The sequence below is a fragment of the Chaetodon trifascialis genome, chromosome 13 (assembly GCF_039877785.1).
Source record: "Chaetodon trifascialis isolate fChaTrf1 chromosome 13, fChaTrf1.hap1, whole genome shotgun sequence".
Lineage (NCBI taxonomy): Eukaryota > Metazoa > Chordata > Actinopteri > Chaetodontiformes > Chaetodontidae > Chaetodon > Chaetodon trifascialis.
Window position 1 is genome coordinate 2,340,930 of NC_092068.1, and position 15,915 is coordinate 2,356,844.

Here is a 15,915-nt window from a genome sequence, read left to right on the forward strand (position 1 = left end):
GTAGCATGAACTTTTTACATTTTCCATAAATTTCACCAGAGAGACAAATATCACCTTTAGCTATGACCTCAGTAATAATACGATTGAATTCACACATTTCTTCTTACATTCTAAACTTCATACATGTAGAATTCACAGCAGACCTTTCAAACACTTCTCTATCACCTGAAAGAGTGAGAAAAAAGTCTTGAGATAATGAAAAATTAAATGTCATCCAAAAAAATTGTAAAGTGATTTGGTCCAACAAGTGCTCAGCAAAATCTTCAACATAGAACTGTTTCATCGAGGGTTTCATCAGTATAATTTAAGTTGGGTTACAATTCCAACTCCACAGTGGAACTATCTTTGCTGAGAGATATTCTAGTTTCAGCTGCTCACACTTTTTAGACATAGGGGACTGATGGGTGAAAGAAGCATCTCACACTGGTGATTCCAGCTTTTTATGGGGGACACTTTGAATGTCCAAACTGTCCCCTGAGCAGTGGTGTTTATGTGCTTCTTGCAGAGAAACTTGGAATCAATCAGTATGACTTCCTTCTCTCTTTTCTGTAACATTCTCAGTCAACAAGCCATGTTTTCTGGGAGATAAAATAAAAATGAAACTTGAGGAGCTGTAGTGTGTCCAACTGCATGTGGCATGTTTGTTTTCAGTGACAGGTCTTCTTTCTCAGGAGCTGGTAATGAAAATCATAATAATTAATACCATGTGAAGTTCTTTTTTTGGACCAGTGCGCTTACTGTCCATCTCAGAACTGGCTTCTGGGATTGTAGTCTCAGAGTGATGTAAGGCCCTGTACGTAAATGAGCAGCTGGACTCCAACCTCCAGAAAGCAAAGCGCGTGGAGGGCTTTGTTGTAGCCTGTCGTCTAGCTCACGAGCGTTCACTGACGTTTGTGAAAAAGCGCTAATCTGTCAACCAAATGGATACAGCATTAGATGTTCTCCGTGAGTTTGTAGATTTATGGTTTTTATTCAGGTCATCCTCATAGCACCTCGCTGACATTCGCTGACGAGCACTGCTGCCAATGTTTACTTCTCCGGCATGTCTTCACTAGCCACGGAAAAGTAATGTTTTGGTTTATTGAGGATAATTGTATGATATGCGGATTGAAAAGGCACCATGTTTGCACGGCATATATTGACATTGCTGTACGGATAATGCACTAACCAATCGCAGTTAGAACAGTTGGACAGCTTCCTCTCTCGGGCAACGAGCTGTTGTCGACAATTGCAGATCGTCTCCGGCTCCATGATGGCGATGTTTCGGAGCTTTGTCTCGGCGAGCACCCAGCTCCGGCAGCAGCAGCAGCAGCAGCAGCAGCAGCCCAACAGCAGCTCCGGCTCGCTGGCAGCCCCGGCTGAGGGCATCGAGAGCCAGTTCTCTTGTCCCATCTGCCTGGAGGTCTACCATAAACCCGTCAGCATCGCCAGCTGTGCCCACACGTAAAGTAGACACTTCTTGTTCGGATGTGTGTTGTTGTGTGGACATACAGAAAGTTACTGTGTCCAGCAGCTTTTGTTTAATTTTTGATCCAGGTTGATGTGCTTTATGTGTTGATCAGCTGACCGATGAGTTCATTTGTCTTACACTCCACTGATGTGCCGAGACATCTGTCCGCAGCCTGACATGTGAAGCACATTTAGGTGTAGATTCCTTCAGACAGAATCTTTCAGCTGCAGTCTCTGCAGCTTTTTGATCTGATATAGAATTTCCATTCTGATTCTGTGTGATGAAACTGTGCCACGGCCAAAATTCAGCCAAGTGTCAACATTTTGTGCCTGTTTAATTGAGAGAGCTGGAAAAGAAATGTCAGCCATTTATTATGCTTTGATAGTTGTAATACACTGTATTTCTAATACAAAGATACAAAAACACGTATGTGAGTCTCATTGTAAGTGTGTTTGGTCCAGTAATGGTGTTAATGAAACAAAAATAAGGCAGCAGGAGTGTTGGGTTGAGTGGTGTCACTGTGGACAGGGTTAGTTAGATGTTATGTACTTTGTTGCCAAATTATTCAACTAATCAACAGGAAATACAGCCATAACTGTATATTACAGTTTGATATTTCATTATTTTACAGTTTGACAGCTCTCAAACACTGTGTTATGTAGAGGGTATGAAGAGATTGCTGGTGCGTTTGTTTGCATTGCTTTTGACACATTTAGTCCTCCACAGATTTGTTAGGGTGCAGAAGACCCAGGCTTGATTCCCAGTAGTGGGACCTCAGGCTGGACAGCGTGTTCCAGTGAACACGTGGGAAGCACGTCTCCCCAGTTAACTGCAGTGCACAGGGGGCAAACAAGGCTAAAATTCTGCAAATATGAATAAAATAATACAACAAGCTGCTAGTCATCACACAGATAAAAAGTGAACGTTGTCACTGCATGTTGGCAGATCCCAGTGGAAGAAAAGTAAGAGTTTTGATGACAGGATCAGGCTACAATGCCAAAAACATCTTCAGGAGAACACTGGAAGCTTGTTCCTTTGACTTAAGATGTGTTTGAGAGCTCCACTTACTCATAATGATGGAGTCCTCAATGAGGGCTTACTGTGGGGAAAACAGGCATCTTTAGAACAAAGTGATCTCAGACCGTTTGCAGTCAAATGAATGATTACGTGTGAGATGTGTAAATGATGGGACAATGACTTTATCAGCTCTTCCCATTACAGTCTTCTCACTTTATATCAAATGAAATTTTACTTAGCTGTAGGGGTGTACTTCTAATCTGTCTCAGTCTGGAGCTGAAAACAACAACAAAGAGCAGATCAGACCTCCTGTAGCCTCAGCTTCTATTTCTAGATAAAGGAAAAATGCAGCTATTTTTTGCTCCTCTGCTGCTGATGGGGACAGATGAAACTTGAGGAAACACTGGCACTAATGCTTGCACAGGGTAACAGGTGGTCATCAGACGACTTACTTCTTTACTCTGTGCTAAATATGTCTGTTTAAAGCTTTAATCTGCCAAATTCACGTTGATTTAATGCAGCTGTTGATTTTTCGCTCTGTGTCAGTCATGGCTCAGGCTTTCTTTAAAGACACACAGATTCCATGTGTCACTCCTTATATTGTGACATTTATTCACTGCATCATTTTGAAGTTAATTTGGATGGATTTAGTGGCCATGGTGCAGTCTTGTTTCTGATTTCTGCATTGAGGAATCCTGAAAATGGTACGATTCTGATTTCACAACTGAAGCTTGAGTGAACCCTCTGCTTGAGCTCATGGCTGCTGTGCTCTTTAATGGGCAACATGGAGCGAAGTGATATGGCAGGAATGAAGTAGATGCCTTGTAGTCATAACTTAAGCCTGTGAATTTAGTGTCAAAATAATATTTTCATTAAACTATTTTGCAACTGCAAGGAAAACAGTGAGATTTTTGATGACTGATTTACTGTTAAATACTTTAGAATAAAGCCCCTAACATTTGCTGGTAACAAATCTCTGGGATGGGGCAGAGAGGCAGTGCTTGCCCTCCCTCGTGAACATCGCTGTGGTTTCCTTGAGAAACAGCTTCACCTTTACTCCCCTGCTGTTTGCTGTCTGTTGTCCAGGTTCTGTGGGGAGTGTCTGCAGCCATGTCTTCAGGTGACCTCGCCCCTCTGCCCTCTCTGTCGTGTGCCCTTTGACCCTAAGAAAGTAGAGCGCTCTTCCAGTGTGGAGAAGCAGCTGGCCTCATACAAAGCACCCTGCAGGGGCTGTAGCAAGAAGGTATGGAGATACTGACCGTTCATTCATTAGCTGTGTTACAAAATCATAGGTGCAACTCTCCATTATGCTTATTTTTTGCTACATTAGTAACTAATCATTTTGTGACTGTATACTGATATATGCTCATTTGAAAATACAACGCACATTACATTTTATTTTTACACAGTATTTATTTTACAGCTACTGTGTAAAACTTGTGGTGCCTGAGGTGCTACAAAACATATGAGCAGCAAAAACTCTCAGCAGAAAAATGAACATAACCGAAGAATACAGTTGCATGAAGGTTGAGCGGTGCATACATTTGATCTGTTGGGATTTATGGTTTTATGTGTGTCTGCTCAGCTTGCAGATTAGCCAAATATTTGAAATCATGATTGTAAAGAAAACTGTTGGAGATGTGGATGTATAGACGGAGCAGCTGACCAGTCGTTAGATCCTCTATGAACGAGCTCACAAAATGAACTCCCACCTTAGAAGTGGAAATATTATTCTAGTTTAATTGTTGTCTGTCTGTCTGTCTGTCTGTCTGTCTGTCTGTCTGTCTGTCTGTCTGTCTGTCTGTCTTCTCAGGTGGCTCTGGTAAAGATGAGGTCCCACATTGCTTCCTGTTCTAAAGTGCAGGAGCAGATAGCCAACTGTCCAAAATTTGTCCCTGTGGTACCCACCTCCCAACCTATACCAAGGTACACACACTCTGACCATGTCCATGCTTAGCTGACTGGAGCTAAAAATGCAGTTTACATGCGCAAACATACACACGATGTACATTAGAATGTTCTGATTATCGTCATATTTCCAACTCTCTAGCCACACTTGAATGCCTAAACAATTGAGAGCAGCCAGCCACAATTACAGTTCCCCTAACAATTCCACCAGGCACAACTGTGCCACGCTCCAGCCGTGATGTGGCTGCCAGATCTGATCATGGCCATTCTAGACAATGCTTACAACTCCAGTAGGCACCATGGTGCATTTCAGAACTGTCCCAGAAGCTGACTCTCCACTCTTCTCCGTGGGGAATATGTGTTTGTCTATTTTTGATGGATCAAGCATCAAGCGCCACCAAGCAGGTCAACCCAGGCAGGAAGGCAAGGCAAATTTATTTGTATAGCACAATTCATACACTAGGCAATTCAAAGTGTTTTACAGAAGCATACAAATACATTAAAATCATACATTTCAAAGAAAGAAAGAAATAAAGAGATTAGAAGAGAATAGAAAAATAAAAAATAAAATACAATGAAAGGAAAATTAAAAACAGAAGCCAATAAAAGACAATAATTTAGCATTTAGAATGATTAAAATGATTAAAACCATTGAGCAAATACATTTACTTTAAGTAAAAGCTGTAGCAAATAATAATGTTTTCAACCGTGATTTAAATGAGCTGACACTTGGTGCAGACCTCAGGTGTGCAGGGAGAATGTTCCACAGGTGAGGAGCATAATAACTGAAAGCTGCTTCACTTTGTTTGGTTCTCATTCTGGGAACACACAATAGACCTGTCCCTGATGACCTGAGAGCTCTGGATACTTCATATGGAGTTAATTAATCTAGAATATATTTTGGTCCTAGACCATTTAATGCTTTGTAGACCAACAGTAAGATTTTAAAGTCTATTCTTTGACTCACAGTGTAGTGATCTGAGGACTGGTGTGATATGGTCCATTTTTCTGGTGTTTGTAAGGACTAGTGCAGCAGCATTTTGAATCAGCTGTAGTTGCCTAATTGATTTTTTGTTTAGGCCAGTAAAGACTCCATTGCAATAGTCCAACCTACTGAAAATGAATGCATGAACACGTTTTTCCATGTCATCTTTGGACAGACAGTCAGACACAGGAACAGCAAAGAGTAAATGATTGAAATAAAACCTCCTGTTCAGATTCCTGATCATATAACAACAATAAACACAATTGACAAAATCAACAATTCTGAAACGCTCCGGCAGGGTTTGAACAGGACGCAGCCGTGCCTGGTGCAATGTCCCGGTCAGCCATAGATGTGCTATTTAAGCCTCATTGGAGCTGTAAGTTGCATTCAGACAAAATTATCATTGTTTATTCCCGGTTCAAATGATGAGGTGCTCATATTTAATGCCCAGTGCGGGAAAGATACTTATTTAAGGACTATACTTATTTATTCATGGACACAAAATCCCAGTGTCATGTTTCCATTTAAAGAAAACACAGGAAGGTTTGAAAACTGGGCTGTCTCTCTGTAACTCTACAACCGGGAGCAGACTATACATTCCATTCCATATACACTCTGACTGAAGTAGAGATGCTTCCTGAGTCACAATGAAAATCATAAGACATTTGATAAAGGGTACATTGTGAGTCATTAGAGGCAAGCACCTATGAAATATCAAGACCATTACAATGATTGAATTAGTTACTACAAGCTTGTGATAATGCATGTGCTCTTTTTGTGTTTACATGTCCATGTGCATGCGTGTCCTCCCACATGCAGCAATATTCCAAACCGGTCAACTTTCGTGTGTCCGTTCTGTGGGGCCAGAAACCTGGACCAGCAGGAACTGGTGAAGCACTGTATGGACAACCACCGCAATGACCCTAATAAAGTGGTAAGAGACTACTCTGTAATGCACTAGATTACATTATTATCTAGACTAACTTAGGGATGCACCGATCCGATATTGGTATCATTATCGGTCCCGATCTCGAAGAAAATTCTAGATCTGGTATTGGGCCCGATACATAGGGACCGATCTATTCAGTCTAACGCTATGCTATAGGCGCTGTGAGTGGCGTCATGCACAAGCAACACGCAGTGCTGAAGCGCACATGATGTGGACCGCATTGTTTTCAAAATAGAGCGAGTGAAAGGATCGGCTATCTAGAACTTTTTCACACTACCTCTACACTACGGCTACTTGCAATACCTGCGCAGTAAATGTTCCCAGGGAACGTCAAGTTATAACACAACCAACTTAATCAAGCACCTACAGAGATTTCACGCCATGGAGCAGGCTGAGTCCATTGAACTAAATGAACAAAAAGGAGGCGGTATGACGCAGCTAACGTTGAAGGAGATGAAGGAAAGAGGTGAAAAATTTAAACCTAACAGTGTGCAGGCAACAAAAATCACGGAGAGGATGTCCCGTGTCACTTTTAAGTTTAACTGCATGCTGGCTGGATGACAGCTATGTGCCACACAGTGCAATGCTAAATGATGCAAACTGCCATGGGTCACACACCAGCGACGCAATCGCAGCTACCCGAAAGGAAGCGTTTGACGTACGTTGAGTGAAGTCCACGTGATTCTGAGGGACAACGGCAACAACATGCGAAAGGCGATGGACAGCATGAGAGTGCGTAGTTTAGTCTGCGTTGCACATACAATGCAGCTGGTTGTCAACGAGGGACTTTTATCACAGCGCTGTGAGTGATGGCGTTACAAGTGGGAGACAGAGTGTTGCACACTTTATATTCCTTTTATATTCCTAACTGCACTAACTGAACCAGTTACACTTGTTATACTTTTTTTACATGTTGTTTGACCAAGCTAGAGAAGCTATTGGTTTAAGATTGTTGCACTGGTGCACAATTATTACATAAATAAGTAACTCGGTACATTTATGTCTATTTTTAAAAAACAGGAAAGAAATGTTCAAATTAAGTCTGATGCACAAAAGAATGATCCCAGTCTTTTCCACACAGTGAGACATACCATTTGTCAGCACTGTCTTTTTGGATCGGTATCGGATCGGTATCGGCTGATTACTAAACCTGAGATATCGGTATCGGTATTGCAAGTGAAAAAAGCCGATTGGCGTATCCCTAGACTAACTCAGGTGACCTTAAATCACCAGAGGTGCATCGTTTGAGAAACAACACTTTATACTGCAGGAACATTTTAAGAAACCTGGAACCCTTAGAGGTTCTCAGGACTTAAACATTGCCGACTATGAGATCATCTGAAATAAAGGTGGAGGTGGTTTACGTGATTGCAACAACCCTGGTTGTAGTCCAGTCAGGGACCTTTGCTCCATGTCGTTCCTCTCTGTCCCCGCTCTGCCTGACTGATTTCTACTGTCTGCTTTCTAACAACAGCATACATGACAAAAAACCTATTTAAAAAGGTGAACAGAGAAAAGAGGGAGAGTGGAAAAATGAGAGAACACGTAGTCCACAAATCAGGTCCTCTCTTAAAGTTACTGATGTGACTGTTTAGTTGAAAAAGGCTTTAACAATGTCCGTTACTTCTACTCTTAGTGTGTTGACTGATAACCACCCTGATCGTCTTCCCATTCAAATTAAATCAGCAGCATACTTGAATAGCCTCATGTGTATGGACCCATGAGGTGTTGGACTCGATCAGGCCCACCAAGCTAACACAGCTGTCGTGGTGCTGTCATGTGGACTTCAAAAGAAGTCAACGCCCTGCTGTTATGTCCACTGTTTGATACACATGCACACGAATGTGTGACGACTTTGAGGAACAATTTAAACTAATCTGTGTGTTCGTATCTGCAGGTGTGTCCAGTGTGTTCAGCCATGCCATGGGGAGACCCCAGCTACAAGAGCTCCAACTTCCTCCAGCACCTCCTCCACAGACACAAGTTCTCCTATGACACCTTTGTTGTAAGTCCAGAGCTTAACTTTTCCCGAAAAGAAATCAAATCATCATTTGACAATGTAAGACAATGCTAAGAGATAAAAGAAAACATATTCTGTCACTTCCTCTTGAACCCATATCTGAGCAACGCCTTGAGAGAACGTCATCAAATTTAGTACAAATGTTCATTTGGACTCATGAAGATGAACTGATTAAATTTTTTCATCAAACAGGTCAAAGGTCACTGTGACCTTACAAAACAATTTTTTTGCCATGACTCAAGAATTAATAGCTCATCACGACAAACGGTCATGACATTTTTGATCCCAAAGGTCAAAGGTTAGCTTCATTGTGACATCATAATGTTCAAGAATTAATAGCTCATCACGACAAACGGTCATGACATTTTTGATCCCAAAGGTCAAAGGTTAGCTTCATTGTGACATCATAATGTTCTGCAAAAACACTTTTCTGTCCATCGTCTAGAGTTGGGCGGTATCCAAATTTTGATACCGTCAAACTTTCCCCACATTTTCCCAGGGTATACGGTATTACCGTGACTAATTAAAAATCACTTTGCAGGGCAGCGTGACATGCGTGCAGTTCAGACGGTCAATGCTCACGCGAAGAAGCACCAGTCCTAACTTGTAGCATACCAGAATGACGGGGAGAAACTCAGTTAAAAGCCTCTACCAAGCATTGCCACCCAAACGAAACATAATTCATATCACATGAAATTATGTGCGCATGTAACGCAAACATGAAAATAGCGCACGTCAAGGGTACGGCATCTGCTGATTTCACCACTTCACGCAAACCACAAAAGCCCGGTATCATATGAAAGCACAGAGTCTGATGATCACAAAGATGTCTGCCTCCTCACTGTGTGACGAAAACTCGGCGAGCTGGCAGCCAAAGAGTAGCAGAAAAAAAACTTCGCTAAATCAGAAAGTATGTTTTACCTTTGCTGTTTTGTGGTCAAAAGTTATATTCCAGCCCGAAAAAACACTGCTAATGTCTCCTCCTATGACTCTGTGTTAGTTTGGCCCCTGGTTGTTTACATAAAGAGGAGGGGGTTTCTAGAATTGCTCTTCATGCGATAACCTATCTCTGGGGTTACTTCCTTCTGGATCGTCAGTGGTGTTTTTATGGTGAATGTGGGCGGGTCGCTGAGCTATTGATCAGCGTAACCACACAGTTAGTTTCAGCGCTCCATCTCATGAAAGAGCTGAGCGCTCACAGAGGACTCTGCTGAGCAGCCCGAAGTGTTATTTTACTGTTTTTTTTGCATTTCGTCCTTTTACGAGAGCTAAAAACAATAGTAAGCAGAAAAAATGCTGAAAAGGTGTTTTCAACAGAGGAGTTTCTCCATATGCTTGGACGAGATAAAAATACTCTGCCCAGACGCGCCCGTATGAGCGCCTGGACATACCTGTGTTAAAACATCTGTACGACTGCTCGGGTTCATTCTAAGCATGTAATTTTGCACAGTCACCTTTTCCTCAAGTAAAAATTCAACCAGATACATTAAACGGAGTGGACTTCATTTTTGTTGTGACGATGCTACAATTATGTTAGACCCCTATAGACCTATATACGCAGCATTTTTTTAATGACGGTAATGAAACTGATACCATTGCTATTTTTAGATACCGCGGGATATCTTATTACCGGTTTACTGCCCAACCCTACCATTGTCCAACACCATCCCTCAGGAGCAGATGGGCAGACCGTGACCATATTTCACATTTGGTCAGATACTGAATTGATGACACTAATCTTGGGTGTCACCTTGAAGCTGTGCTGATTGTACAGATCTTTTGTGCTGCCAAGTTGAAGATGTGTTGAAGTATCCACTCTGTGGTCATCTGGAAAAATAGTCTCCAAGTGAAGACAGCATGTCTCTCACTGGAAATGATACACTGGAATCACACACATCAATATAGTGAGAACTTCCATTTCGACAAAATATACACTTTATACCTTTTATTTAAGTCCTTCACTTCATATGTTATGTGAGTCTGGACAGACATGGATGTAAAATGCAACTTGACTGTTTGGTGGAGGGATGTAACGGTCAGGCTGTTATTCTAGTTTGTCCAGGTATGTATGCAGTGACATGTAACACAGACGAGTTTCAGATCCTCAACAGTATGCTCAATTTAACTTTTGGTATTTTGACCAAAACAAAAACAATGAAAGGTTTGTAGGTCACTGACTGTTGTAAAAATACTCAAATGGTTCTTGCTCTTTTTGTATATTTATGTAAAATGATATTCATTTTGCAGCAGTAAATCCAAATTTGCCATGGATCAGTCTCCTTGAATAATGGGTGGTCAGTTGTTGTTGGTCAGAGTTTGATTGTGTGACTAGCTGCTGTTGTTTTTTGCATTTTGTCAGGACTACAGCATCGATGAAGAGGCAGCACTGCAGGCAGCTCTGGCACTGTCACTGGCTGAAAACTGACAACACACCACCACCATCCTTTCACTGTTAGCACCAACTCCACCATCACTGCACTGCTGCTGTTCCTCTATGGCTCAGAAGGTATTATCCAGCTGACAGACACACCTGACCCAGCCAGACTCACACGGTCTCTGGCGTTTTCACGCCAACAGTGTTTCTCCAGGTGTAGCAGTGTAGCCAGTGTGCTATGCTTCAAACAAAAGCAGTTTGGAGGTATCCTCTCTGCTTCATGTCACTTTGATAACAAAGCATCCTGTGGGTTTGGAATGGATCCATTGAGTTAAGATAAACTACATTCAAAACCCATAAAACTCTTTAAAAGTCCCAACCTGCAGCGTGGAAACAGTCTATCCACTCACAGCTTCAGTTCCCCTGACAGCCGACATCTGGACCACGACAGCATGAAGGGCTACCTCCATGGAAAAGTGTCTCATCTGTGAGTTTGAAACATCCCAAAGTCCACTGACTCTAAAACCCTCATCAGTGGTTCAGGTTTCTGACCATGAGCCACTTGCTAGGATGTCCTGGCTGCTGGCCCTCAGTGTGAGTTGGTGGTCAGGGGTCAGTGTGAGAAATAATGAGCAGGGTTCTAGTTTCTCCTACAGAGTGGTCTGCAGTCATCAAGTTTGAGCAGGCAAGGTAAGCAGACAAAGCTCAAATATAAATCACTGTGAATCAACAGCTCCTCTATTCATCACCATGTTTTATTTTGCACTTACAGACAAAACAAAATCATTAGAACAGCAGCACAGACAGGTGTGTCGACCACGTACATGACAGAAGAGCTGATCTTGTCGCTCGCCTCTGTACCAGATGAGAAGGCTCTCAGTACATTCATTGACTGAGCTGCTCGTAGTATGGCGACACGGTAACACCAGTGGTACCGTCCATGACATCTTCCAATAATAATGGTCAGTAGGTTAGTAATGATCCCCCACAGGTGGCGCCACAGCGCTGGGCATGGGGAGGCTAATATTGGATTGACTTTCATGTCAAAAGAAACGTCTCTGCTCCTTCTGTTATCTTGCCTTATGGTTTCACTGCAGTAACCTGCTGGTCCACACTGCTGCGCTCGGTTTGTCAGTCCTGATGTCCTTGTGTTATGAATATTCTGCCTGCACTGTTGACAGGTTGACGTTGCACTTCAGACAGACAAATGTGCCCATATATAATGTTGTCCATTATTTAGGGAGACCGTGGAGAGGACACACAGACTGACAGCTGTCCCTGTAATATTGTATTGAGAAAAATATCATAATTACATGACAGTGTTGAGTAGCTGCAGCAAAACATATGTTACTTAATGATTAATTGAGATATAAATACAATACTGACAGCTCATAGGAGTATTTTAAAATAATTAAAACAGCGATGTTTATATAAAGTAAGCTCAAGTTACTAAACCTTACCGTATACTGTATGTTCTTAGTATGAATGGGAATATATTATACAGCGCCTGATATTCCTACAGTATGAGCTGGAGATTTTATATTTTTCTTGTTTTTATCTTATTCTATTTTATTATTATTTTCTATGCACACAAAAATGGACACCTTAAGAAGCAAAATAGATATTTTTGGGATGATGGATTGCAATCATTCCCCTCAGTAGTCTGTCTGCAGCCAGAGGAAGACACTGCTTTGTGTGGAAGCTGAAATGTTTTTTTGTTCAGTGCTGTTACTGCCAGCTTTGCGCATACTGCTGCACCACAGCACTGTGGACTGAAAGGCCTCTGTCTGTCCCGCTCTGTCTCTCAGCTGTCCTTCTCCCTGGCCTCCTCTGTCCTCCAGAATAACCTCTGTATATGTTTGCTGCTGCATAAAAACAACCGAAGACCAAATAAATCACAGTGTCAGCATAATATCTCCATAAAGGGGAGACTTAATTTATAATAATTTCTATTTCCTGCATTCAGACCACAAAGTCTAAGTCTTGTCTTCTGTCCATGTCCACCACAGTCTGTATGAACTGTCTGCGCCAACAAACAGAACCACATCCACTGTCCATGTGTGTTTTGGCCTCAGTCTGTCCTGTTAGGCTGCCCTAACCTCTGACCAGTCATGTGTGTAACCCAGACATGCAGGCCGTGCTTTCCTCGGCTCATTGTCATCTCACCTGGAGGCTCATTCACCAACTGTAGACGTCAAAGCTTAAAAGGAGCATAGAGTGCTGTGGCGCAGTGATGGTAGTGCGACACTGAGAAATCATGGTCAGTCTTGATGTCAGATGCTAATGGCAGGTTGTCAGACTTTGCACTATATCATCTCCAAATGGAGCAGTGTTGTTGAAATAAAGAGATTTTCTATTACTGTTGTGAAAGATTTAATTCAGCATTCAGTACACTTCAGTGTCTGTGTCAGTGGACTTCAGCAGTTGGCATCAGGAGCTGAAAATATGTTAGAGTCTGTTAACCAGATTCCAGACCAGCTGGACTCATTGGTAGAGTGACCCCAAGAGCCAAATATGGAAGTGTTGAGGTTAGCAGAGCTGTCAGAGACAGCCAGCCAGCTGACATCCAGCCCCATGGGAAAAGCTGACCATGTATCCTGTTTACCGCCACGTTGAACTACTTTGAAATGGTCCTTAGTCAGAATTCTGACATGGCAACATCTAAAGGAAGCTTCAGATCAACATCTGATACAAATACTGGAAAGTCAGCCGCAGCTTATCATTACTGTCCATCCAAGCTTCACTGAAGACATCAGCAGAGAGCTAAAGAGACAGACCTCAGAGCTTCATGTGTAACTTGAACAGATCAAACTGCACCCATGATGTGTCCGTCACAGCTCAGAATGCCAATTATACCATCATGAACCCCAAAAGATGATAACGTTTACAATAAGAGACATTAGCACCTCATTCACTATCACCCCGAAAAGCATAGTCAGACAGCTCTTGTTTTTTTTATTCATGTGATTATTTACACTTATCAACATTTTTTTGTTGTTGTGTGGAAAAAATCTGAAAGGATAAAAAGTGCAGGATTGAGGTCTAACCTCCATTTGACTGTTATCTGCTTCTTCAGCTCTTGCTAAAAGGAATATTTTTATGATCTATCTGCCAAGATAGATGAGAATAAAAAGATATATTTTTGGAAAATGTCTCCATTTCAAACCACTGGACTGCACTAATGTCAGACATGGGTCAGATATGTGTCTGCAACCTTTCGAGGACAGTGACTTCAAACTTGAATTGCTGAATTACACACATACACACATGCAAGACACTTGTACAGGATGAGAGAGAATGGGACTGGTATAAGAAATGTTTTCTGTAGTTTAACCAATAGATGATGGTCATCCTTCTCCAGACCTGCAGAGCCATACTGAAACAAACATCATGCTTTCTCTGGAGGTGGGCCATGTTTCCACAGCAGAATGCATTCATCATTTGCACTTTAATTCACTCAGTTTTCTAATGATAGTTGGAATTCTATTTGTATAAGCTTAACAATTGTTAAATGATTTTGCTATTAAATTTCATTGTGTTTTGTTAAAAAAAAGTATTGTTAAAAAAATGTGCCATTTTCTTTCTTCCAATAATGTTGTTTTTGTTTGTTTTTTATTTTTATTTGAATTGACTGGAAATGTTCTTTATGCAACACCAGAGCTGCACCCTCAATAACAACAGGCCAGGTGTAAAGGACTCTGCAGAAGAGAGTTAAGGCCATGTGAATGGAAAGAAACTGTTGGAATTGTGTGATTAATGGTAAAGGTGGAAAAAATTCCCATTTTATGACTTGTGAGCATTCACATCAGCTGATGATTGATCATAGCTGTATGATTGCAGAGTTGGTTGGGTAAATACTTTGCACCACCTCTAAAATTAGTTTCAGGTCTGAACTCCTGTTGAAGAATTTTGATGTAAAACGTCCCAATTCTGTCTTTAATATCTGTCTTTCATATTGAAAATGATTAGGAAGTTCAGAAAATTAATAACTAACACAACCCTGTGATGCTGTGTAAAACAGAATGAAATAAAAAACAGATGCAATCATTTGCAATCAAATTGTGTTTTAAGCATACAATTACAAAAATCAAGGAAGCTGATGAGGTCAAACATTAAATATATTGTCTTTGTACATGTTGTACACATGTTTTACACAGTCCCAACTTTTTTGGGATCAGTGTTGTACTTTTAGCATATGAACAGTGAAAAGATTCCAATCTGTTTTCTCATTGTAGTTTTACTCTTTCATAAATTGCATATGTTGCTCAAAATATGGGAATAATGGGAATCTTCCACATAAATGAAAGCTATTTGTATATTTGAGTAGACTTCAACCCGTTTGCTTCATAAAAACACAATTATTCCTCTGTTTATCGTGTTGTTTTTTTATATTGTGTTATAGTAGAAACCTTCCTATTGCCACCTTCTCGCCTCTGCTAGAATTCCTTGATTCTTTGTTGCATTGTGTGTACTCCATGTTTATCTGCCTCTTTTCAACTCTTCAGTTCAACACATTTCCCCAAGAAATGTAAATAATTTGTTCAATCCTTGTTTTTCTGAAACTCTTCACTGATCTTTAAAGGCAGTCGTACAGATACAGTGGCTCCACAGTCTCACACACACACACACACACACACACACACACACACACACAGAAACAATGGACAATGGATCAGCAAACTGTTCCAGTGTAGAATACTGTGGAGGATTTGTAAATAACAACGACCAGATATGGAGGTGCATGAAAACTGTCTGAGCCAGGGATTGGTTCAGATTTTTTCTCAGAACAATACTCAAACACTGTATGTCCTTTGAAAGAGTTACTGTCACTGTAATCATGCTTCCTTTCCACACTGACCTCATAGCATTCCACGACACAGCAAAGATAGAAGTACAGTTGAAGCTAATATGAGACTCCGGCAGTGTGAGTTAGTCAAGCCAAGTTGGTATAAAGAGCTGAAACCTTAAATGAAATGGGAAACCTGAACGTCTGGGTTCTGTTCCAAAAGTAAGACATCACTGAAAAGGCCAATGGTCACTATGCTGATAACAAAACTCTCAATGCATGACTGTAGTGACAGACATGCTGATATTTTAGCTTGCTACATGCTAATGCTATTTTATAGTAGCACATACTATCATATCATATATCATATCATATCATATCATATCATATCATATCATATCAAGCTACAATGATTTTCAGTCAGAT

The 15,915-nt window shown here is 41.2% G+C and overlaps 1 protein-coding gene across 1 annotated transcript; it reads left to right on the forward strand.

The window, feature by feature from the left end:
- The first annotated feature begins 998 nt into the window (after window positions 1-998).
- LOC139341493 (E3 ubiquitin-protein ligase RNF166) lies at window positions 999-15,074 on the forward strand. Its single transcript, XM_070978045.1, has 6 exons — window positions 999-1,443; window positions 3,554-3,710; window positions 4,281-4,393; window positions 6,180-6,294; window positions 8,207-8,314; window positions 10,689-15,074. The coding sequence occupies exons 1-6, from the start codon at window positions 1,250-1,252 to the stop codon at window positions 10,752-10,754; spliced, it is 753 nt and encodes a 250-aa protein (XP_070834146.1). The 5' UTR covers window positions 999-1,249; the 3' UTR covers window positions 10,755-15,074.
- Window positions 15,075-15,915: the final 841 nt, after the last annotated feature.

Coding starts and splice junctions, on each gene's coding strand:
- LOC139341493 (XM_070978045.1), top strand. CDS start 1,250: ATGATGGCGATGTTTCGGAGCTTTGTCTCGGCGAGCACCCAGCTCCGG. Junction 3,711..4,280: donor GCAGGGGCTGTAGCAAGAAG/GTATGGAGATAC, acceptor CTGTCTTCTCAG/GTGGCTCTGGTAAAGATGAG. Junction 4,394..6,179: donor ACCTCCCAACCTATACCAAG/GTACACACACTC, acceptor TCCCACATGCAG/CAATATTCCAAACCGGTCAA.